Raw genomic sequence first — 22519 nt, 5'->3', positions numbered from 1 at the left:
TATCCTCCTGCCTTAGCCTCGTGAGTAGCCAGGACCATAGGTGTGCACCACCACACCCAGCTAAGTTTTAAATTATTTGTAGAGATGGGGTCTCCTTGTGTTGCCCCAAAGTGTTGGAATTACAAGCATGAGCCACTGTGCCTGGCCACCTGCCTTATTTTCATTACATTTTTAGGATGGAGCGACTAGAAGAAACTTTCTAGAATGTTCTGTTGAATCAAGTCATGGGGTCTAAGTCAAGGTTCTTAATGATGTTTCAGAACTTATAATGGGTAGGGAAATCTGGATGTAGGAACCTAAGTGGATAGCTGTATTTTCATCTTTTCTGTTAGATCACTTAGAGCAGCTCCCTCCCCTGGTGTTTAATCATTATGAGATGGAAAGTGTGTTTTCATCTGCATTGAATCCTAGGCTGTAGGCACTGGTATCTGAGTTAGTTGAGCCAGGGAGAGGGCCACAGGAAGGCAAGCATATTAAGAATTGCTTCCTGGCTGGGCGCGGTGGCTCATGCCTGTAATCCCAGCACTTTGGGAGGCCGAGGCGGGCGAATCACAAGGTCAGGAGTTCGAGACCAGCCTGGCCAACATGGCGAACCACATCTCTACTAAAAATATAAAAAATTAGCCGGGTGTGGTGGTGGGCATCTGTGATCCCAGCTACTGGGGAGGCTGAGGCAGGAGAATCGCTTGAACCTGGGGGGCGAAAGTTTCAGTGAGCTGAGATCGTGCCATTGCACTGCAGCCTAGATGACAAGAACAAGACTCCATCTCAAAAACAAAAAAAGAGATGCTTCCTTTTCCACTGCTTTAGCTTAGCCTCATGTCCATTTAGCAAAAACTGTTACGAAGACAGATACAGTAGAATGAACCTGGCATCAGCTGGTTTCTTGGTGACAGTTTTGGACAAAGGGAGGTCGGGGGACTTTTGAAAAAACAGGGTCGGATGAATATTGGGCTATTCATATCGCATAGGCATCTTCTGCTTCGTCTCTCTTTCTACATGTTTTAACTCTTTCCTCTCTCCCTCCTCCTCCCACAGGAGGAAATCCTGAGCAGCCTGTTCAACTAGAAAATCAATGACTGATGGAGACTTAGTTGCTAGACCAGCCTTTGTAAACAAAATCTATCTTTGGAAGAGAATGAGGAAACTTATGAGAGCCTTAGCAACCAAGTGTTGTTGTAGCAGCCTACATGTATTGAATACTATTTTGTTCACTGCTCTATTATCATAAGCACTCTGTATATGGATGATTTTAATCCTCTAAACAGTGTTATGAAGTAGATAATATTAACAGATGAGGAAACTGAGACAAAGATTGGTAACTTGTTGAAGGGCACAATGGAGCCAAGATTCAAACTCGGGCAGTTTGTGTCTAGAGTCCACTCTTTGAAGACCACCAAGCTTATAACTTTTCTCATATATAATAGTTAATTTTTGCCCTGAATTACAGAAAGATCTGAAGCCAGGGTCGCTCAGGAAACGATGGAGAGAGCTCCTAGCAGAGTTGGGATGGTTCTCAGTGTGCCCCAATGTTGTGGTGGTTTTTCAGCATATTCTGTCTTTTCTCCTCAGTCAAGGACCAACCTACCTTTTCTTTTCTAGTGCTGAAGAATGTAAGCAAGTTTGCTGGGCCTTGCGAGACTTCACCAGGTTGTTTCGATAGCTCACACTCCTGCACTGTGCCTGTCACCCAGGTGAGGATACATAGTTCCCAGCTTTTCTCCGGACTGTCGGGGATGCCTGGGAATGGGCATAGGTTTTAATGCCTATCAAGGGACCGGTCTTATAGCTGGAGTCAGGGAAGGACTCAGCAGTTTAACTGTGGTGAACAGCTGGAATATACGGGGCCCAGATTTTCCTGGGCCTGGGCAGCCAGATAATAGTCAGTGTCTTTGGGGGACCATTTTTACCTCCATAAAAAAGTAACTGTTGCAAAGTGCATTGAAAAATTTTCTTCCCCCTTCCCCTTACAGACACTTCTAAGATGGTAAGTGTACATGGCAACAAACAAGTATTTTTAACCTGGCTACTTTGGCAAAAGCAACCTCAAGTAGACTGTTATATGTATTGCCAGTCTCCTAAAACTGACCCTCCAGATGTAATGAGCAGAGAGCTTATTCTTATCACTTTTATGACCTGAATGCTGAAGTGCCTGGTTTTGACCAGGGCAGGAGGTACGAGCTGAATAGCCCTTATCCGAAATGCTTGGGATTTCGGAGGAAAAAACACTTTCAGAAGTGTTTTTCGGATTTTTGATTTTTTGGGATTTTGGAATATTTGCAGAATGCATACCAGTTGGGCATTCCTAATCCAAAAATCCAAAATCCAAAATGCATCAATGCGCATTCCCTTGAGGATCATATCAGCGTTCAAAAAGTGTCAGCTGTTGAAGAACTTTGGCTATTCAGGTTAGGGATGCTTGGCCTTTACAGGAAAGGAGGAGCCAAAGATGGCTCCCGATGAGCACTTTTCTCCACGTGCTTTCCATCTCCTGATTCTGAAGCAAAGCAAGAAGCTTAGCAGAAAGGAGTGGGTAGTAGAATTTGGATGCCAATTTCTTGACGGAGAGAAGAAAACCAACTCTCCTTTAAGCCCACTCTTTGATGTCTCAAGGCGAGTTTCTTCTCCCAGGAGGCAATTCTTGATGAATGTGTAGCACTCACTGGTAGTTTCTGTGATAAATGCATTCATAGGTAAAGGTGATATTCAGCAGTGCCTTGCCACACCCGAAATCATTTCTCAACTTTGATTGTTTTAATGAGTAATAATATCATTTGGGATCCCCAGATTTTGCATGGCGTCTGGGTTAGCTGACACTGATACACCTCATAAGGTTGCTCATGGACAGCTGTCGGTGTTCGTGGTTAACTTTTATTGTGCTCTTACTGTGTGTCAGGGCACTGTTTTAAATGCTTTAGATGTATTAGGTAATCCTCATCTGCTTTTCTGGATTTGTTACTATTTTTCCTACTTTACAAATGAGGAAATTGAGGTTCAACAATGTTTAACAATTTGCCTGACAGTTATTGGTGGAGCCAGAGTTTACATGTAGATATTCTGGTACCAGAGTCCTCACTTTGAACCACTCCACTTAATACAGTATCCTTTCGATAGCATCTAAATTGGTGTTTTATTTTTAACTGGTTGGTAGGCAAAGCCTTGTTTCAAAATAAAATCGACATGAAGCCTGTGGGATTTAGCAGACTGAGGTGGAACTTCCCTGGTTGCTTTGAATGGGAGACCTGGACCTGTTGGCTCTTTGCCCTCCTGACACATCATCCCTTGTTTCCACAGCACACTCAGCATTGGAAACACGCTGCAGATGGTGTCTCATTAATGCAGTAGCTCCCTTGAACCCACAAGTTAAAACTCCAGACTTTTATTTTTTTTTTTTCTGAGTTCTTATGGCAAACTTCAGAATGAGGTACCTGAGGAAATACAGAAACCTCTGCCTTAAGTTGATTATACTAAATGCTCTGTTTTCTGGTGCAGTTATTGACTATCTTATCTCTTTTGTCAGGAATGTCTTTTTTAATTAGAAGACAGGAAGAAAACAAAAACCAGACTGTGTCCCACAATCAGAAACCTCCGTTGTGGCAGAGGGGCCTTCACCGCCACCAGGGTGTCCCGCCAGACAGGGAGAGACTCCAGCCTTCTGAGGCCATCCTGAGGAGTTCCTGTTTGGGGGTGTGAGGGAAAATCAGCGCGGTTTTTAAAAAGATGGCTGTGGCCTGCCCGGCGTGGTGGGAGGGGAGCTGGTTTCCTGGTGAACTTTCTAAAAGGAAAAATAATTTTAAGTAAAGAAAAAAGAAAAAAAAGGAAAACTAAACAGAAACCAGAACTGAAACATTCACCTGGTAGCAAATGACACATGCACACACACACATACACGCACAAGCGCCAGTGCGCACGTGCACATGGAAAAACAAAAGGACAAGCTTTCTGTGAAACAAAAAATTTACTTGGGGATAATGTAGGGATTCACATGAATTAAATAGCTGCAATTGGAAGAAGAGGGTCAGGGTCATTTGTTCAGGTTTTCTATTGTTTTGTCCTCTGTTTCCTCTTCTCCCCTTCCTTCTCTTTCTCTCTCCCCTCCTTTTAAATGCAAATGAGTAGAAATTTCTTCTACCTTCCCCAGCTGTTTCTTCCCACCTTTAGAGTTGTTTAGACAAGGAGGAGTAAGCAAGGAGCCTATTCTGCTTTCTATTGTGGTCACATTGGTGATGCTCAGGACCTGCCAGGGTCAGAATTTATGGATATCTGAACCATACATCCATAACCATATCTCAGTCCACTTCCAATCCACATCAGGTTGTTGTCTGCCTTGGAGAGAAGAGCCAAAACTGGGGTGGGGTGGGGGGTGCAGGATATAAATGTGTAAGTTTTTGTTTTTTAAGGTTTTTTTTCTTAGTGAATTATTCACCCACAGACATGAGAGAAAAAAAAGAGGGAGGGTGTGTGGAGAAAAAATGTTTACAGGGCTAACAAGGGATGATGTGTCATTTAGTATTTTACTAAAAAGTGTGGAAATGACTTGATTTCAAGGGGAGGGTGAGGCCAAAGAGGGAAGCCCAAAACAGATCTTAATGTTTCAAAGGAGTGCAGCCCTGCACAGCCATCAGATATGAGGGCACTGTTCTGTCTGGTGTTGTAGCCATCTCAAGAACAAATCAACAGCAACAAAAGAAAAAGAATAAATTTTTAAAATTTAACCAGTGTTTGTTTTTACTTTCATTCACTGCCTTGTAGCTCAGAAATGGTTCAGCTAGACTAGCTATGGAGTCAGCCTTTAGTACCTGATAGACATCTGGGGATGGAGTTGAAAGGGCAGGCCCCTGCCCTGATGCCACAGACCCTTCAGACTTCAGGGAAGTGGCTCATTCTGCACCTTTTATTCTCCTAATTCACACCAAAACTCGTGACGCTTACATTTTACTCTTTCGTGTAGCTCCATGGGAAAGGGAGTTGGGTTACTCTTTCATGTTAAACAGTGTGGTATGGTTTTTCTATTGTGGCCACACAAATAGACAGTTTCCTGACCAACAGATTTATTGATCTTTAAAAAAAAAAAAAACTTTATTGAAGTATCATTAACATAATCTGCATGTGTTTAAGGTACACACTTTGATAAGCTTTGACATAAGATACATCCATGAAACCGTTATCACAGTCAGGGTAGTGAACACACTTTTTTTTTTTTTTTGAGACTCGCTCTGTCACCCAGGCTGGAGTGCAGTGGTGCAATCTCGGCTCACTGCAAGCTCCGCCTCCTGGGTGGTAGTGAACATACTCTTTATTGCCAAAAGTTTCCTTGAACCCCTAGGTAATCCCTCCTTCCTGCCTCTTCCCATCTATCCCCATTTCCACGTAACCACTGGTTTTCTGTCACTGTAGATTAGTTTGCATTTTCCTGAGTTTTTAATAAATGGAATCCTAACAGTCTGTTATGGCAGTGGGGCTTTGAGCTAATAACGGCGGAGCTGTATTCTAATGTGATACATCTGGCAGTGTTGTTGATATACTGACACTTCTCTGCCTTTTCTTTGCCTGTCACTTTAACTTTTTCACTCCTGGGCATAAATCCTCAAGCTACAGAACAGTAGGAATTGGTGAAACAAATCTTCCAGCATAACATCAGTGGTACACAGGGTTTTAATCTCTAAAGAGGCAATAATAGAAGGAGAGAAAAAAACTTGAGTGTCTAGAGTGATAATCAGATTCCAAGGATTAGCACATTGCCCCAGCCATCCCTCTCATGCTCTGGCTAAATAATAAAACCTTTAAGTGTTGTCCAACCATAGGTCCTTGAAATAACCAGTTGATTTTGCTCTGTTTAAGGAATTTGGCTGTTTTCACAGGTTATTATGTGGGGAACTGAAAAAAACGTGTGGAAGACTTAATGCAACCCTCCCAAGCCACTGAAAAACATCCTGTGGAATGCATATCTAAAGCTATAGCTTTGCAAACAGCCCTGTGTTATTAATGGTGTCAGAACCTCACTGCTTACTTAAGCCTTACAGATTATTTGAAAGGGCTGCTCTGAAGCTTTTGGCAGAGCAAGGATGCCCATCTAGATTTTAATTTAAAAAGGAACTGTTCAGGATCAGCTCACCTAATGGAGATGCTGTGTTTCTGTATGGCATTGTCTAGTAGAAATAGGATGAGTATCTCCCGTCCACATGGGCAGGTCAGCTAACTGCATCTGAACTTGCCTAAGTCATCTCCCCACAGAATTGTCTTCCCATGATAGGATTAGCCGTGAAATGTTGGTCAAGATTATGTGGAACACGGATCATCCATTGGGGCTATTTCCAGCAAGACTGTACTAAAACATAGTAACTTGTAATCCTTATGTATCTGAAGGGAATTGTTATAAAGAACAGTAACTGAGAATGCATGCCTAAGACATAAAGGAAATTGTGCTTTTGAATGGCATCAACATTCATGAGTTTATGTAAATGTCTACCTTGTGTGGCCCTGATTTAAGTGAATCATCAGATGAAAGCCACAACCAAGAGACCTTAAAGGTTCAAGATTTTGCAACCAGATGTGCCTGATTCTTTGGGATAGATTACCAGCAAATGAGAATATTGCCTTCCAAGAATGCTCCTTCAGCAAAAATGGGAAAAGCCATTGATATCTTCTACTCTACAGAGACTGAAAAGGGTAGGTTTTTTCTTTTTTTTTTTTTTTTTTTTTTGAGATGGAGTCTTGCTGTGTTGCCCAGGCTGGAGTGCAATGGCGGCATCTCAGCTCACTGCAACTTCTGCCTCCTGGGGTCAAGTGATTCTCCTGCCTCCGCCTCCCGAGCAACTAGGATTACGGGCACCCAACACCACACCCAGCTAATATTTGTATTTTTAGTAGAGATGGGGTTTCACCATGTTGGCCAGGCTGGTCTCGAACTCCTGACCTTGTGATCTGCCTACCTTGGCCTCCCAAAGTGCTGGGACTAAGGGGTGAGCCACCGCACCCAGCCAGGGTAGGTTCTTTATGTCAAAGAAAAGCTGAGAGTCTTAAAAGGGTATATTTAGTTGGTTATAAGGATGAACTTGGTGGGGACAAGGAGCTTGAAAGAAGGGAGAGAAACTGCTGGGGCTAAAGGGCTGCGTTCATCCCCAGGGCTGTGGGCATCAAGGTCCTGTGGGTTCCAACGTAAGCTCCAGCACAGGCCACCAGAGCAGTCAAAAGGTACTACCAAGGGGAGCCCTAGCCTGGCTTCGGAGCAGTGAATTGTACCACAGTGGCCTGCCCTTACCTCTGGAGTTTGTTACATCCGTCACTTCTGGGTAATGTTCATCCACAACTGGCTACTACAACACAGAGATCTTATAAGTGACAGCCAGGTTTTTTATTGTTGTTTTCATTTTATTTTTAAGAAACCAATAAATAGAAATTCAGGGAAGATTGTTGGCAGTTACTCAACTGCTAGCAGCACTGGGGAAGTCAGCCCACTCTGGTTGCGAGGGGCACCTGGCCCTTCCAAGCCTCCCCAGTTCGTCTACACTCAGTCTCCCTGCTCCACCATTCATCAAGGGTTGCAAACTCAAATGCCCTTAGGGACACGGAGAGCAGTGAAAAGAAGCAGGCCAGGAGAGGACCATATTGAACTGGGAGAATATTCCCCATCCAGAGTTCCAGCTGATTATTGCCTTTGAGGAATGTGTGACAGTGTTTTCGTATTTGCCAGTGTTTTGGAAGAAGCTGGAAACCAGGTATGTGACATCTCCCATCTCCTAATCTCAAAACATTGAAAATTTCAAGAGGGAATAGAACTGCACAGGCCTGTGCGGAAAAGAGGTGCACACCTTTGTAAATGATTGAAAACTAAGAGTACAGACAAAAGGAGCGCTACGTAATCACTGTACTCTAGTTGGTGAAGTTTAAGAGGATGCAGGTGAACAATTCTAAAATCACTGTACCTGTGTACATATAGAACATCGGGTAGGATGAAGAGTAACTTTATGATAGAGGAACCTATCACTACCTCAGTCAGAAACAGTAATAAATAAGGTTAATAGTATGCACCCTTAACATGATGTAGTGGGAATGATGCTTCACCTCTGTGGTCTTCCATACAAAAACCATGAGAAACGGGTGGAACACAGTGGTTCATACCTGTAATTTCAGCTGTTTGGGAGGCCACAGTGGGAAGATCACTTGAGGCCAGGAGTTTGAGACCAGCCTGGGCAATATATTGAGATGAGGTCTCTTAAAAAAAAAAAAAAAAAAAAAAAAAAGCCAGGTGTAGTGGTGTGCACCTGTAGCCCCAGCTATGTGGGAGGAACTCCTGCGCTCAGGAGTTCAAGGTTGCGCCATGGCACTCCAGCCTGGGCAACAGAGCAAAGACCCTATCTCTAAAAACAAATGAGAAATACATCAGATAAGCCCAAACTGGGGGACACGCTTTAAAAAATGGCCGGTATTCCTCAAAACCATCAAGACCAAAAACAAGAAAAGTCTAAGAAACTGTCATAGACCAGAGGAGTCTGGTCTATGTCACGTCAAGTAATGACAAGTGAATGTGACAAGTGAATGTAATGTGATACCTTGGATAGGATCCTGGAACCGAAAAAGGATATCCGAAAACCTTGTGAAATCCAAATAAAGAAGTTGAGTTCATAGTAATTGTCCACATGGTTTCATTATTGTCACAAGTGTGCCATAGTAATGTGTTAACAATTGGAGAAACTGTGGGTCCTTGGGAACTCTATTAGGAACTTTTCCATAAATCTAAAACCATTCTAAAATTGTTTATTTAAAAAAATCTGTACGGGTCACTTAACCATGTGAAAAGCTACTCGGCCTTGCTAATAACAAGAAGTGGCACTGAGATAATATCTCACCTGTCAGGTTGACAAAAATCCAAACAGTGATAATATATATATTCTGTGGATGAGGCTGTGGGGCCAGGTATCCTTGAACATTTGTGGGGGTTTAATCCATTTTGTGTTGCTGTAAACGAAGACCTTTCTGGGTTATTTACACAGAAAAAGGTTTATTTGGCTCACAGTTCTGATGGCTGGGCCTCAAGATGGGGCATCTGCACCTGGTAAGGGCCTGGGGCAGCTTCCACTCAATGACTGAAGGCAGAAAGGGGGCTGGAGTGTGCAGAGATGACACAGAGGAAATGAGAGGGGGTAGGTGCCAGGTTCTTTAGCAACCAGCTCTGAGGGGACTAAGAGTGAGAACTCACTGCCCCCACCTCGGGGGACAATGTAATAAATATATTAAATAGATCAGGATGATTTGCATGCACTGCCCTGACATATTTAATAGCACAGGAATGTACACGAAAGAGTGACAGATTTGAATGGTCCCAAGTGCAGCTGCAATGCTAGCCTGCCCTTTTTCACCATTTCTTATGGGAAAACTGATTCTGACAGTTTTCCAGACTGTGCACACATTTAAAAATCCACACCCTTGCTTCAGCCAGCTTCCTCCTGGAAAGGAAAGCCAGCCAGGGGAGTGTTTATGAAGGCCCAACTGACTCATCAGCCCAGAATCCAGGCCCTCCCAGTGCCAGTGGTTGCAAGCTGGGGGCAGGTGCTTGGGGAGTGGGCCAGCGGGCATCTGAAACAGGGCCTGGTGGAGCAGCATGGGAGCAACTGGTAGTAGAAAAAGGAAAGAAACAGCTGAGTCTGTTTTTAACATTTATTAATCCAAAAATACATAAAAATTCTTTCTACTCAGGTTCTTGGGCTCTCAAGAAGGGGGGTAGCTGCCAGCCTTGAGCATCTGATGTGATACCTAAGTGCTCACTCATATTATCTCAGAGGAGAGGGAGATGAGGAAGTGAGGCTCAAACCAGGGAAATCAGGGCCATGCCCTGCAGAGGCCCTGTGCGGGGGACTTGGCCCACAACACTCTGGCTTTTTCTGCCAGAGGAAATGGGGCAATCACAAGAGTGGGCCACCCTTAGGCAATTCCTCCTATACAACTAGGCACCAAGGTTGAGGGAGTTCCTTCCCTGCTCATGGCCGAGTTTCTCGAGAGCCAGGCTGACCAGACCAGAAACAATTGAGACAAGGACAGATAGGCCTGGGAAGGCAGGGGCTCGGGCCTTTCTCCCTCTTCTTCCTGGCCCACATCCACTTCCAGGAAACCCAGAGGTAGGACCCTGCAGCCAACCAGGTGCTCACTGGGGCTGTCACACCTCCACATCAGTCCACACAGCCACCCAGGAAGCCAGGGCCAGTCACCATCTGCAGCCTGTTACTGCATGCCAGCTGGGTGCATGGGCCAGGGCCCCTGGCCAGCACCGAGGCCTGCCCCAGGAGGGGCCTGGGCCACAGGCTGCAACCGCTGCTGGGACTGCCAGATGTGATGGAGCTCCTTGAACTGCTCCACCATGTGGTCTTTGAGGTCTGGGTTTGAGATCTGTAGCCGGATACTATCAGCTGACCAAGATAGCTCCCCTGAGAACATCTCCAGCAGCAATCGAGCTGCTACAGGCACTACCTGGGAGGCAAAGAGGAGATGAGACAGGGAGACCCATGACAGGGCTGCCAGATCCAGCTGTGCATGAGGGCAGCCATCAGGGGTGAGTAATAGACTGCATTCTCTGGCCCTGAGCCTTGATGGTCTCTGGCAGCCAAGTTCACGCTGCTCAGGGAGCCCTGAGCCTCCAGCCTGGGGCAAGGGCCTGGCCCCAGGATTCCCCAGTTTTCAAGCCAAGGCCGACTTTGGGGCAGAGGAGACGTACCTGTACAGTAATGAGCTTCTTCTCTCGGGGTTTGCGGTCAGGCCATTCTTCCCCGAAGCAGAAGAAGATCTCGAAGGGTGGTGGGGCGTTGGTCTGGCCCTTCTGGAACAGGATGAGCTCTGCATCAAAATCAAGGTCCCTAGTCAGAGGCTGGAACCACACCCCTGGGCAAGAGGTGGCCAGGAGGACCACGGCTTCGGGCCCTCACCATTGAGAAAATGCTCCAGGCTGAAGAGCTTGGTCTTGACCTCCCGCTGGATGGGGTTGGGGCATGAGTCATGGGCTGAAGCACAAGGCCCACTCCAGAACACCTTGCACTGACACAGGCGGATGGCATACAGGTCCTGGCCCTGTAACTGGAGGATGAGCCCGCGGTCCAGGACATCCAGCAGCTGGTTCGTGTAGAAGCGCTGCTTGTCGCTGGGGATGTCCTCAGGGCTGGGGAAGCGCACTTGCTCCAGGCTTATGGGGCCAAAGAGTTCCACCTGCTCCTGGGTGGCCTCCAGCTGGCTGTAGAAGAGCCGGCAGCCATGGGGGTTGCTGATAGTGAGGGCCCGGGGTGGCCGCCCCCGGTACTGAAACTTGATCTCCAGGTCAGTCACTGTGGGGCAGAAGGCAGGCCCATCCCGTCCTTGAGCCCCGTGCCTCCCCGTTCTGCAGCCCAGTGTCCAGGCCCAGCCCCATCCGCTCTCCCACTTTCCCCTCCCAAGGAGCTGCAGCACCCTCCACCCTCCTTGCCAATCCTACCCCAATCCCCCAGCACTGCTTCCCCGTGCCCAGCCGCGGGTCCTTACGAGGCAGCATGTGGGGGCTGATCAGCAGGTCAGGCAGGAGCTGTTCGCTTGCAGGGGGCAGGCTGGCAGCCAGGGGCCCAGGCTCCAGGACCTCAGGGAAAAGCTCCCTGAAGCCAGCAGGGTTGCCAGGGGGAGGAGCCAGGGGTCTGGGGTCTGGAGCAGGGGGACCCAGCACCACTGGCGGCTGCAGAGTGGGCGGCCACTTGACATCATCTTTGAGTAAAGAATAGGGTGCCATGTGGGGGCCAGACTGCACTGCATCTACAGAAAGTGCATGTGGACGGCTGTCAGTGCCACCTCCAAGAACTGCCTCCCGGGCCCACCTACTCCCAGCCCTGGGCCACCCCAGCCTCCCATTAGCCCCCTCCCAGGTACCTATGGTACCTGTAGCTTCTCTGTATACTAGACCCCCAACCACCACCTCCCGGCCCCACCTGTGAGGCTCAGGCTTGGCAACATCCTCTGCAGCTGAAGGGACACCACCGGCAAGGGAGGGAAGAGATGGGAGAGAAGGGAGGACAAGTCATTCCACTGACCTGGGGCTGGGGAAGTAACATGCAAGAACCACAAGGCAACTGCCCTAGCCTCAGCTTAGCTCAGGCAAGACCCTGCCTCCGGTCCCAGCTTGTCCATCCCAGGCAGGTCAGAAAAGCCCTGTGCCTCACTTTCCTCATTTGCCTTCTACGGGGAGTCAGACCTACCAAGCCCTAACTGCTGTGTGGGTCACACATGCGGGGTAACGACAACGCCCCAGGAAGGAGCAGGTGGGGACTGTGCTCCTGTCATTCAGAATTCCAGGAGAAGAAACAAGGTGAAGAGCCATTGAGAGGGCCATGGGGCTCCAGGGGAGCGGGGCTGCGGAAACCTAAGGCCAGTGGGGACAGCAGAGAGCCCGTCCAGGGCTCCACCTGCCTCCCCCTCCCACACTCACCTCTTCCTCTTCCTCCTCCTCCTCCTCTCCTGCACCAAAAGAGTAATCCTCAGGGGGCTGGGAGTCTGCACAGCAGGGAGAGAAAAGCAGGGCAGTAAGGGAGTCAACGTCAGGAGAAGCAAGATCCCCTGAGAGGCTGCCTGTAGCTCCTGTGCAGCTTCTGCCCTCCCCAAAGCTTCCCCAACACAGGGCGCGGTGGAGAGTACAGCCACCAGGATTGGGAAGGACCTCCCCAACTCCATGGGCCATGAGACCGCGGCTGGAGCCAGAAGCCAAAACTAGAGCAATGGTAAGGAAGAAGCACCCAGGTCCCTGACTGCACGCCAAGCCATTCCTAATCTGCCAGTGACCCATCCCAGCCACTCCTGGGAACCCTGGGTGTCATGACCTAGCAGGAGCCCCCGCATCGTGTCCTGGACCACTGCCCACTAGAGGGGCCCTGGGCCTGCCTGCACCCAAGAGCTCAAGACTGGGGGCCGGGACATTGCACAGCCTCCCAGGTGGCCCACAGAGGGCTAGGCCTGATACCTGTGGGAGCAGGGCCATTGGAGCAGACCTCGTAGATCTTGTAGGGCTGAGGTGGCATGTCCCGGGGCCCGTCGTAGAAGAGGCGGAAGTCCCGGCTCTTGTTAAGGGCACAGCGCAAGTTGGCCTTCCATTTGGCCGGATCAGCTTCATCCACGCCTTCAGTGTATTTCCCAGTCTCCTTGGCCCAGGCCTGGGGCAGGAAGAGACAGCCACCACAGAGAACCTCGTCTCCACCACAACCCCAGTCTGCCTACCGTTCCGTAGGAGACCCCACTGTGTGGGGAGAACTTCGGCCACAAGCTGAGCCTCGCTGAGCCCCAGACCTGGTTTGCAACGTGGAAGTCTGCCACAGTCCTGCCCCAGCCCTAAGGCTGCCAGCAAGCTCCATGAAATCTAGGGCTATGAGATGCATCTGTAGTCCCTGCTCCTAGGAGGGTGAATCAGTGTGATCTCTAAGGAGGACAGCGTGGGGGATAAGGATGAGCACTCTGGAGCCAGGCTGGGTTTCAATCTGGAATGTGCCCCCTGCCAGCTGTGTGCCAGGCCACGTCACTGCCTCCCTTTGTCTTGATCTCCTCACAGTGCTCACCTCATGGAGTGGCAGTAAAGACTCAAGGGGTTGATGTCGACTGGGCACAGTGGCTCACACCTGTCATCCCAACATTTTGGGAGGCCAAGGTGGGAGGATCGCTTGAGCCCAGGAGTTGGAGACCAGCCTAGGCAACATAACAAGACTCCTGTCTCTACAAAAATTAGCTGGGCATAGTGGTGGGTGCCTGTGGTCCCAGCTACTCAGGAGGCTGAGGTGGGAGGATTGCTTGAGCCAGGAAGTTCGAGGCTGCAGTGAGCCATGATCAGTCATGCTCTGCACTGCAGCCTGGGCAACAGAGTGATACCCTATCTCAAAAAAAAAAAAAAAAATGAGGGGGGTTGATGTCCGTAAAGCACTCAGAGCTATGCCCACACATAGGACGGGCTTGAGACACTGGAGCTGCTGGTATTATTTTGAATGGCAATTAGGCGAGGTGAGGACTACCAATGTTTATTTCTACCCTTTAACCCAGCTCTTTGATTTCTAGGAATTCATCCTAAATATCATAGCTGCATTCACACAAAATATTGCACAAACAAGATTATTTGCAGCAGCACTGTGTGTAAAAGATCACTGAAAATACCCAATGCAACATCCATCAATGAGGGGCTGGTGAAATTATGGCCAACCCATTGAATGAAATACTGGGCGGCACAAAAAAAGAAAAAGCAGGAAACTGTTTACATACTGACATATAGCAATCATCAAGAAGTATGAAGTATAGAAAAAATGCAGATATCTAGCATTTCTTATGAAAATAGAGGAAAGGATAGTGCATATTTGCTTATATGTGCATAAAAATCTCTCAGGAAGGCTAAATAAGAAAATGATAACACGGCTGCCTCTAGGGAAAGGTTAGGGAGGGGAGTGGGTGGTGGTGAGCCAGGGAAGGAGGGAGACTTTTTGCTCTAAACCATTCTATGCCTTTTAATGTTGAATTTTGTGACTGTATTACCTATACAAAAATAAAAAATGGATTAGCAAAAGAATTTTGGAAAGGTAAGGATCAAGTCCAAAAACTAAGAAAATATGTATCCAAAGTTTTAAAAAATAAGCATTGCCTTTGACCCAGCAATTTTTAAGTCTAGGAAATCAACCCTCAAAATAATTGAGGTTGAAAAAAAGGGAAACATTAAGACAGCCTGCATGACAATGGGGGTTTCAAGTTCAGGTTTTAAAAGCAACCTCAAGTATCCAAAAACCCAGACCCGGTGAGCAAATTGTGCTAAGCCATTCCAGTGGAAATTCTACAGTCACGAAAAGTGATGTGGACGTATGTTGGAAAGGAAAGCTGATCCTGATATAGGGTGAAAAACATCCAGGTTACAAATCAAGATATATCACTTGATTCCAATTTTGCATTCTATATACACACACGTGCAAAAAAACTAAAAATGTAAGCAAAAACTGTTATGCTAGGTACGTCCTAGCATTAAGATTACTGGAGCGAGCACAGTGGCTTGCGCCTGTAATACCAGCTACTCAGGAGGCTGAGGTGGGAGGATCACTTGAGCCCCCGAGCTTGAGACCAGCCTGGGCAACAAAGTGAGAACTCATCTTTACAAAAATCAAAATCAAAAAATTAGGCTGGGCACGGTGGCTCACGCCTGTAATCCCAGCACTTTGCTGAGGCAGGTGGATCACGAGGTCAGGAGTTCAAGACCAGCCTGCCCAAGATGGTGAAATCCTGTCTTTACTTCAAAGACAGAAAAAAAAAAAATTCATAATTGAGGTTGAAAAAAAGGGAAACATTAAGACAGCCTGCATGACAATGGGGGTTTTAATCCTAGCTACTCGGGAGGCTGAAGCAGGAGAATTGCTTGAACCCAGGTGGCAGAAGTTGCAGTGAGCTGAGATTGCGCCACTGCAGCCAGGGTGACAGAGCAAGACTCCATCTCAAAAAAAAAAAAAAAAGAGTTAGCTGGGCATGGTGGCATGCAACTGTAGTCACAGCTACTCAGGGAGCTGAGACTGGAGGATCACCTGAGCTGAGTTGGAGGCTGCAGTGAGCTATGACTGCACCACTGCTCACCAGTGGTGCAACACTAGGCAACAGAGCAACACCTCATCTCAAAAAAAAAAAAGGAGGGGGGGGAGTATATATGTACAGTTGTAATATGTCAGTTAAAAAAAAAAAGATTGGGCCAGGCACAGTGGCTCACACCTGTAATTCCAGCACTCTGGGAGGCTGAGGTGGGCGGACTGCTTGAGTCCAGGAGTTGGAGACCAGCCTGGGCAACATGGCAAAGTCTCTACTAAAAGTACAAAAAATTAGCCAGGTGTGGTGGCAGGCACCTGTAATCCCAGCTACTCAGGAGGCTGAGATGGGAGACTCACCTGAGCCTGGGAGGTAGAGGCTGCAGTGAGCCAAGACTGCGCCACTGCACTCCAGCCTGGGTGACAGAGTGAGACCCTGTCTCAAAAAAAAAAAAAAAAAAAAAAATGGAGCTGGTCAACAGAGTTAGGCCCTGCCTCTAAAAAAATTAGAAAATCAAAAAATTAAAAGATTGATGATATATCTGAATCTTATATTAAAAATAGTTTGTTCCCAACACAAAGAAATGACGAATGTTTGAGATTATGGATACGCTAAGTACCTGATCTGATCACTGTACTTATCAAATCATCACTGTGTACCCCATATATTTATGAGGGTATATTAATTTAAAAATAAAATTTTTAGAAAGATGATGGGTGGGCCGGGCACAGTGGCTCACACCTGTCATCCCAACATTTTGGGAGGCTGAGGCAGGCAGATTATGAGGTCAGGAGATCGAGACCATCCTGGATAACATGGTGAAACCCCGTCTCTACTAAAAATACAAAAAACTTAGCCGGGTGTGGTGGCGGGCACCTGTAGTCCCAACTACTTGGGAGGCTGAGGCAGGAGAATGGCAGGAACCTGGGAGGCAGAGCTTGCAGTGAGCTGAGATCGTGCCACTGCACTTCAGCCTGGGCAACAAAACGAGACTCCATCTCAAAAAAAGAAAGATGATGGGTGATTGTTGGCTTCCTTTAGCATATGTGTGCACTGAACAAGTCCTCATGAGTAATAGCAGTGAGACAAGAGCAAAGGGTGAGTAGGACAAATTATGGGAAGGCCTTCTGGGGACCCTCAGTTCCCACACTGCTCTAGGGTGAAGGTTAGAAAAGGTGTGCCCTAGGCCGGGCGCGGCAGCTCATGCCTGTAATCCCAGCTACTCAGGAGGCTGAGGCAGGAGAATCGCTTGAACCCAGGAGGCAGAGGTTGCAGTGAGCTGAGATTGTGCCACTGCACTCCAGCCTGGGCTACAGAGCGAGACTCTGTCTCAAAAAAAAAAAAGAAAAAAAAAAGGAAAAAGGTGTGCCCTGTGGCTACGTCTGCATCCCCTTAGTCCGGGCCTGGCATCAGTGGCAGCGTGCTAGCTGGGTGGGTGGCCAGTCTTGAGGAGCTGCCTGTGTGTGTTATATGCGATCCTCTTCTGGGGACAGGGTGCTCTGGAGGTCCAGCCAACCTCCTCGCCAGGGCTTACCTTGAAGATGGTGTTATCTCCGTCCTGGCTGGGACCATGCCTCGTGGCATGCCTCCAGGGGATGTAGAATAATTTCTTTTCCCCGTTGACCCATTGAAGCCCTGGGTACTGGCAGCTGTTCACCTGGGCCACCAGCCAGGGCTTCAGCCGCACGCGGCGGGGCGGGGTGGGAGCGCCTGGGATGGACTGGTTCATGGCAGAAGGGTCTGCAGGAGAAAGCCAGGGGGAGCCTCAGCAGGTCCGCAGGTGGACGGGGACAGGGTGCTCAGAGGTCAAGCTGTGGGCCACAAGGGATGGTCTCTCCAGTCCATCTAGGTATTTAAGGCCAATTGTCTTTTCTAAGCATCAACTTTCTTGTCTAGTGTCATGGAATTTTGTGTTTGGGTGAAGGGAAAGAGAGTTACGAGTTAGTGAATGCTGCGGGCACAGCCCCAGACGCCCTTTACCGGGCGGAGGCATCTATTCTGCAACTGCTGACAGTAGCGAGCAGCCCATTGGCCAGAGAACTGCCTTCCACTACTCACCCCACAGGTTAGGCCCACCCCTCGCTCTTGGGGGGGCAGCCCACAGCCAGACTGCCTGACACAAGGGACAAAAGCCTGGCTATCTTGTCTCAAGCTGGGCTACTTGGGGCAGCGAGTGCTCCGTGGGATCAGCCTGAAGGCAACCTCCCGCTCAGTCCACACCCCTGGTTCAATTCTTCTCTGCCCAAGTTTTCTCACCCCCTGTCCCCTGAGAGTCCCCTCCGGAGATGCCCTCAACAAGAATCTCATCTCGAGCTCTCAAGGACACCTGCCCTCAGAGGAAAGCAGAACATGTGAATGGAGGGTGGGTTTCTTCACCCAACTCTCAGAGCTACCTTTCTTCCTCAGTTTCCCTCCGGGAGGAAGTTCCCCAACCTCAACGTCTTTAGATAAATCCCATCAACCAACTCAACCACCTCCAACGACAGCGGCCACCAAACTTAGACGTTACTTCTCTAGGGCCATTCATCTAGATTCTTGGTCCTCCCCCTTCTCCTCCCACTGGACACGCATTGGTGTAGCCCTTAGGAAGGCCCTAACGCCTGCCGGAGCCTGTTAGGAAGTCTGCAGGAAACAGAAACCACAGCTCTAACCACTACCTACCCAGGGGCACGATCCCCACCTCTCAGGCCACAGCTTCGCTGCCTCCCTGGAGTCAGGCCAGAGGGACCCTGCCTCCTCCCCTCCACCCGCCAAACTCCCTCTCCAGCCCAGAACCGGAAACTCTTCACAGTCCTGAGCCCCCTCCTCTCTCTCTCTCTCCTCCCCTTACCCATGCCCTTGGCCCTTCACTTGAGACCCCTGTGTGGAAGACAGAAAGGACTGGGCCATTATACAGCACAGCCCATCAGAAGTGAACGTGTCGCTCAGCAAGTAAGGAGCAAAGGTTCGAGCTGAACTCCCTCTGTCTTTCTGGGCCTGCTTGGGCCTTGCAGCACGGAACCTCAGTTTCCCCTGAAATTCCCTGCCCAGTACCTTTTGGGTTTGCACCTGCCTCGTGCTGCCTCTGAGCTGCTAGTGTCTCACATTGTAGGCCTCCCTCAGAGCCCAGCTCGGCTGCCACCAACCCAGGAGACGTAAGGCCGGCCGGCCTTGCCTGGCCCAGGGGCTGGGACTGGGAGGTGTTCAGAACGCTCCAGCCCTGCCCCGACCTCAGAACATGGGGGCTCAGTTCCGCTTTCTGCCCCAGCCTCCACCCAGCCCCAGGGGAAACGAAAGTGGCTGGACTGGGACAACTCAGAAACCAAACTGACTGTGGGCTGACGGAGGGAGTCGAGTGGGTCCCCCAGACCAAATTTCCAACCTCCCACCCAGAGCTGTTCCCCACACCCCACACCTGCAGGCAGTCTTTGTGCATTTGGTGTGGTTTGTAGCATGGGCGTGCACCCACCCATATTTGTATTTGTAGATCCCTGAGAGGCCTTGACCCTAGAATAGAGGGGTGCCAGTCACCAGCAGCACACAATTCTGGCCGAGTGAGGGTGGACAGAGGAAGCTCTGTCTGTGCAGAATCGGGGAGAGCTTCCCTGATGACCCCCTGGGCCGAGGCCGGGAGGTGCTGGTGCCACTGGGGAGATCAGAGGGTCCAGCTGCCTGCCCCCTGCTGTCAGTCCAGCAGTCTGGCCCTGCCCAACACGGCTGTTTAATACAGAGCAAGGTTTTGAAATGACAACTCCGGCCTCAGTGTCAGAGGGCTGCGTCCATACAAGGAGCTTAGGGAGGGGTCCTTGTGGAGAAGGAGCTCCCGCGACAAGCGCATCTGTGATGAGCGAGGGTCTGTCCACCATGCCACAGAAGGGACTCAGCCTCAAGGCTTTTGCCTGCAGCCAGGTCCACACAAGCTCTAACCCAAGCAGCATCCATCCTCCCAGAAGCTCCCTCCTGCTCAGAAAAGGGCTAGGTCTGATTTAGACCACCCTAATCAAGGCCCATGACTTTGGAAGTTTGGTGTCAGAACAGGTCTGCCATCGTAGGGCTCCGGAGGCTCTGGGTGAAATGCATGCAGCCCTAGACCTAAGTCAATGGACCTGAGCCTCAGAAAGTGGGGAAATCCAACAGCTGAGGGCCTGAGGAAGCCCCTACAAGTGTGTGAGGGAGCGAAGCATCCAGTGGGCAGTCCTAGAGGACCTGCTGAGGTGGGGCGAGCCCACAGCTCACCCCAGAACCCTGCTGGAGTCCCAGAAGACAGTGCCCCCACCACCCAGGATCTGCAATTCGTGGGCACCGGGGGGCCACTAGGGGAGGAAGTGCCACAGCAGTCCTAGTAAGAGTGGCCAGACAGCAGGAGCCCTGCTGCTCCCAGGGTTGGTCTGGGTCACATGTCTCCTTGCAAACCCACACCCAGCTCAGGGAGAGGACAAGGGGTTCCCTGTACAGGCCCTGACCCCAAATCCCACCCCTCCGGGTGAGCTTCCCACACCCTGGGCCCTGCTGCCCACCTGGTCCGACAGGCTGAGGCTCTGGGGCAAAGGGTGCCCAGGAAGAAGCTTCCTCCCAGGGTCAGGGTAGGGGAAGACCAGGGTACAGGGGGAAAACCGCAAAGTAGGGCCTTGAGATAAAAAGGGGTGATTTCCCAGTGCTTCCCTAGACTCTTGGAGCCCCTCAGCCCCAGCACCCCAGGTCCCATAACTACTGGGGGTGGGGACAGGAAGGCGAGGTCATGCCAGAGGGCCTTCTGAGGGCCTACAGTTTCCTACATCGATACAGCCGAGCCCTCTCTGATCCTGGCCACTTATCCTCATTCTGGGCCCTCGAGGAGCCCAGGCCCAGCCCAGTCCTCCGCCCCTGCTCCCCCCTCCCCTCCGCCCCCACTCCTCTCGCGGGCTCCGCTGGGGCACACCCCTTGGGCCAGCCCGCGGAGCCACCCCCACCTCCAGGGTCGGCCTCTGGACCTCTCCTCCTGCTGCTGGAGGAGCAGCACCCCGTCCTCGCCCTGCTGTGCCCAGAGTGGCTGCGAGACTGGGAAAGTCCCCTACTCCCGCCTCTGCTCCCGGGTACCCGCTCCCGCCCCTCCCGGGGTCCGGAGACAACCATCTCCCCACGCATCCCGGCCACGCTAGCCTCACTTTTTTTCAACGTTTAGCCTCTTCATTGTTGCCGCCTTGAGTTCTGGGACAGGACCTACGGAAACCAGCCCAGGAACTATTGCACCCCATCCTTCAGCCCAGGAACTATTGCACCCCATCCTTCTCCGCTGCTCGGGAGACCAGAGTCTACCATTCCCGGCCGCAAGCCCAGGGACAGACGGAGCCTCTACCTAACACCATCTTCCCCCAAACTCTTGGCAGTTCCTGCCATTGGCCTGAAGATCCCGAGGGATGAACGATTTAACCTCATCCTCTTTTCCAAAAGGGTGAGGGTGGCCCGGTAAGAGCGAGGGCGAGTGCATCGAAAGTAAGGATCGGGCCTCGCTCCTCAGGGGCCCAAGCCAGCCTCCAGCGGGGTGCCCGGGAGCCCCCATTCTGGGCGATGGCGAGGGAGAGGGAGAACAGCAGAGTCGGCGCCCCCCGCTCCCTGTAGCGGTGCCGACTGCGCCGCCTGGGTCACGGGGCTCCCCGGGCGCCAGCACCCCAAACCACGCCTTGGAAGTCCCAGGCCGGTGGGGCGCACCCTGCTGTAGGCACCCACCCGTTCTCGGTCCTCAGGCGCAGCTGGACGCGGACCCCGCCCTACTCCAGTCCCCATCCCGCCGCCCGCGGGTGCCTGGAGGGCGCGGGCCCCAGTCTAGGCCTAGACTTGGGGGCAGTAGCCGGCACCGCTCCCGCCACCCTCAGGGCGCGCCAGGCGGGGACGCTGAGAGAAGAGCGCGGCGGACTGGACCCACCTGTCTGCGGTGCGCCTGCGTGGCTGCGCTCGGGAACACCGGCCGGGCGGCGGGACCAAGCTGGGCTCTGCCCAGGCTGCGCCTCCCGCCGGTCCGCCAACCAGCCGGGCACTTCCGTGTCTCACCGCCCCCGCCCCTGGGCAGCTGCTGCCGAGCTCCGGGCGCGGGCAGTGCCCCGCCCCGCCCCGCGAATCCACTCCGGGCCCCGCACTGACCTGGCAACTGCAGATCCGGGCTGAGCCTCGGGCCAGGCCCGGGGCCTCCAGAGAGATGCCAGTCGGCGCGGTGCGCTAGACTGGCCACTGGCTCTTTTGGCAATCTGGAACCGTAAAACTGTCATTTGACAACCCCGTGCCTCCCGCTGCAGTGCTCGGTTGGGCCCTGGGAGAGGGTGGGGGTGCTTCCCCACGCTGGTCCTCCGGGGCTGCACACAAATGAGGGCGTAGTGTGGCCAACCCACAGCCCTAAGCCCTCCTGTCGCCTGTCTGTACCCCTGGCGAGGGCGGCTGTCGCCCCTAGAGCACAGTCGCTGCCCCCAGGATCCAGACACCCCTTCCAGACGTGCTTGCAGGCAGGAATCTTCTAGTCACTCTGTGCCTTTCTCATCCTCAACCCCTGTACCTGTCTCGCCCCAGCTCCCCTCCTAAGTCGCCTTCCAATCATCCCAGGGGCAGTGGCGTGGTCGCCTGTCCCACCTCCTGTCCCACCTCCTCTCACTGCTACCTTGACCGTCCATCTGTGGTTCTGAACCGTTTTCGATTCCATAAAGAACCTGGTCCCAGGACCTCCACATTCACACCTCCTGTTCCTTCTCTTCAAAATTTGTTTCAGCATCACCTTCTCTGGAAAGTCTGCCTTGACTTCCCCTCCCGCGTGGGGTTCCAGGGTGCAAAAAGCTTCCTGGTTAATTTTGCTTATGATTTTGCTATGGATAGCCAGGGGTTTGGTCTAGGTCTGGCCGCTCACCGCACAGAAAGCCTATCACTGAGACAGCTTTATTGCCGGGGAAGAAGGCTTTATTCTGGTGACATCGGTCGGTGAGCTGGTGAGAGGGAAGACAAACCTTCAATTTATCCCTCCCCTTGACTAAAGTTAGGGGCTTTATAG

The 22519-nt window shown here is 50.9% G+C and overlaps 2 protein-coding genes across 25 annotated transcripts in view; one reads left to right on the top strand and one right to left on the bottom strand.

The window, feature by feature from the left end:
• Nucleotides 1-4701, top strand: part of TNPO3 (transportin 3) — a 100733-nt gene extending 96032 nt beyond the window's left edge. For 8 of the 12 annotated variants that reach the window (XM_077994775.1, XM_077994776.1, XM_077994773.1 and 5 more), the window contains 2 exons: nucleotides 1603-1694; nucleotides 3521-4701. In XM_077994775.1, coding sequence (XP_077850901.1) covers nucleotides 1603-1663 — 61 coding nt within the window. In that variant the 3' untranslated portion in view covers nucleotides 1664-1694; nucleotides 3521-4701. 12 annotated transcript variants of the gene reach the window in all.
• A 4942-nt stretch (nucleotides 4702-9643) lies between these two features.
• On the bottom strand, nucleotides 9644-21782 carry IRF5 (interferon regulatory factor 5). 13 transcript variants are annotated; one of them, XM_028846278.2, is made up of 9 exons: nucleotides 21628-21782; nucleotides 17066-17271; nucleotides 12962-13151; nucleotides 12434-12498; nucleotides 11937-11970; nucleotides 11503-11763; nucleotides 10917-11309; nucleotides 10709-10827; nucleotides 9644-10464 (listed from the first exon to the last, which is right to left on the bottom strand). In XM_028846278.2, the coding sequence occupies exons 2-9, from the start codon at nucleotides 17258-17260 to the stop codon at nucleotides 10219-10221; spliced, it is 1503 nt and encodes a 500-aa protein (XP_028702111.1). In that variant the 5' UTR covers nucleotides 17261-17271; nucleotides 21628-21782; the 3' UTR covers nucleotides 9644-10218. The 13 variants fall into 13 exon arrangements, with proteins under 13 accessions (XP_028702111.1, XP_001092569.1, XP_077853416.1 ...); XM_001092569.5 differs by lacking the exon at nucleotides 21628-21782 and adding an exon at nucleotides 21413-21608; XM_077997290.1 differs by lacking the exon at nucleotides 21628-21782 and adding an exon at nucleotides 21413-21607 and having other exon boundaries at nucleotides 10709-10810.
• Between the last annotated feature and the right edge of the window lie 737 nt (nucleotides 21783-22519).

This window comes from Macaca mulatta, chromosome 3 (genome assembly GCF_049350105.2).
Source record: "Macaca mulatta isolate MMU2019108-1 chromosome 3, T2T-MMU8v2.0, whole genome shotgun sequence".
Taxonomy (NCBI): domain Eukaryota; kingdom Metazoa; phylum Chordata; class Mammalia; order Primates; family Cercopithecidae; genus Macaca; species Macaca mulatta.
This window is presented reverse-complemented; position numbering and strand designations above follow the sequence as displayed.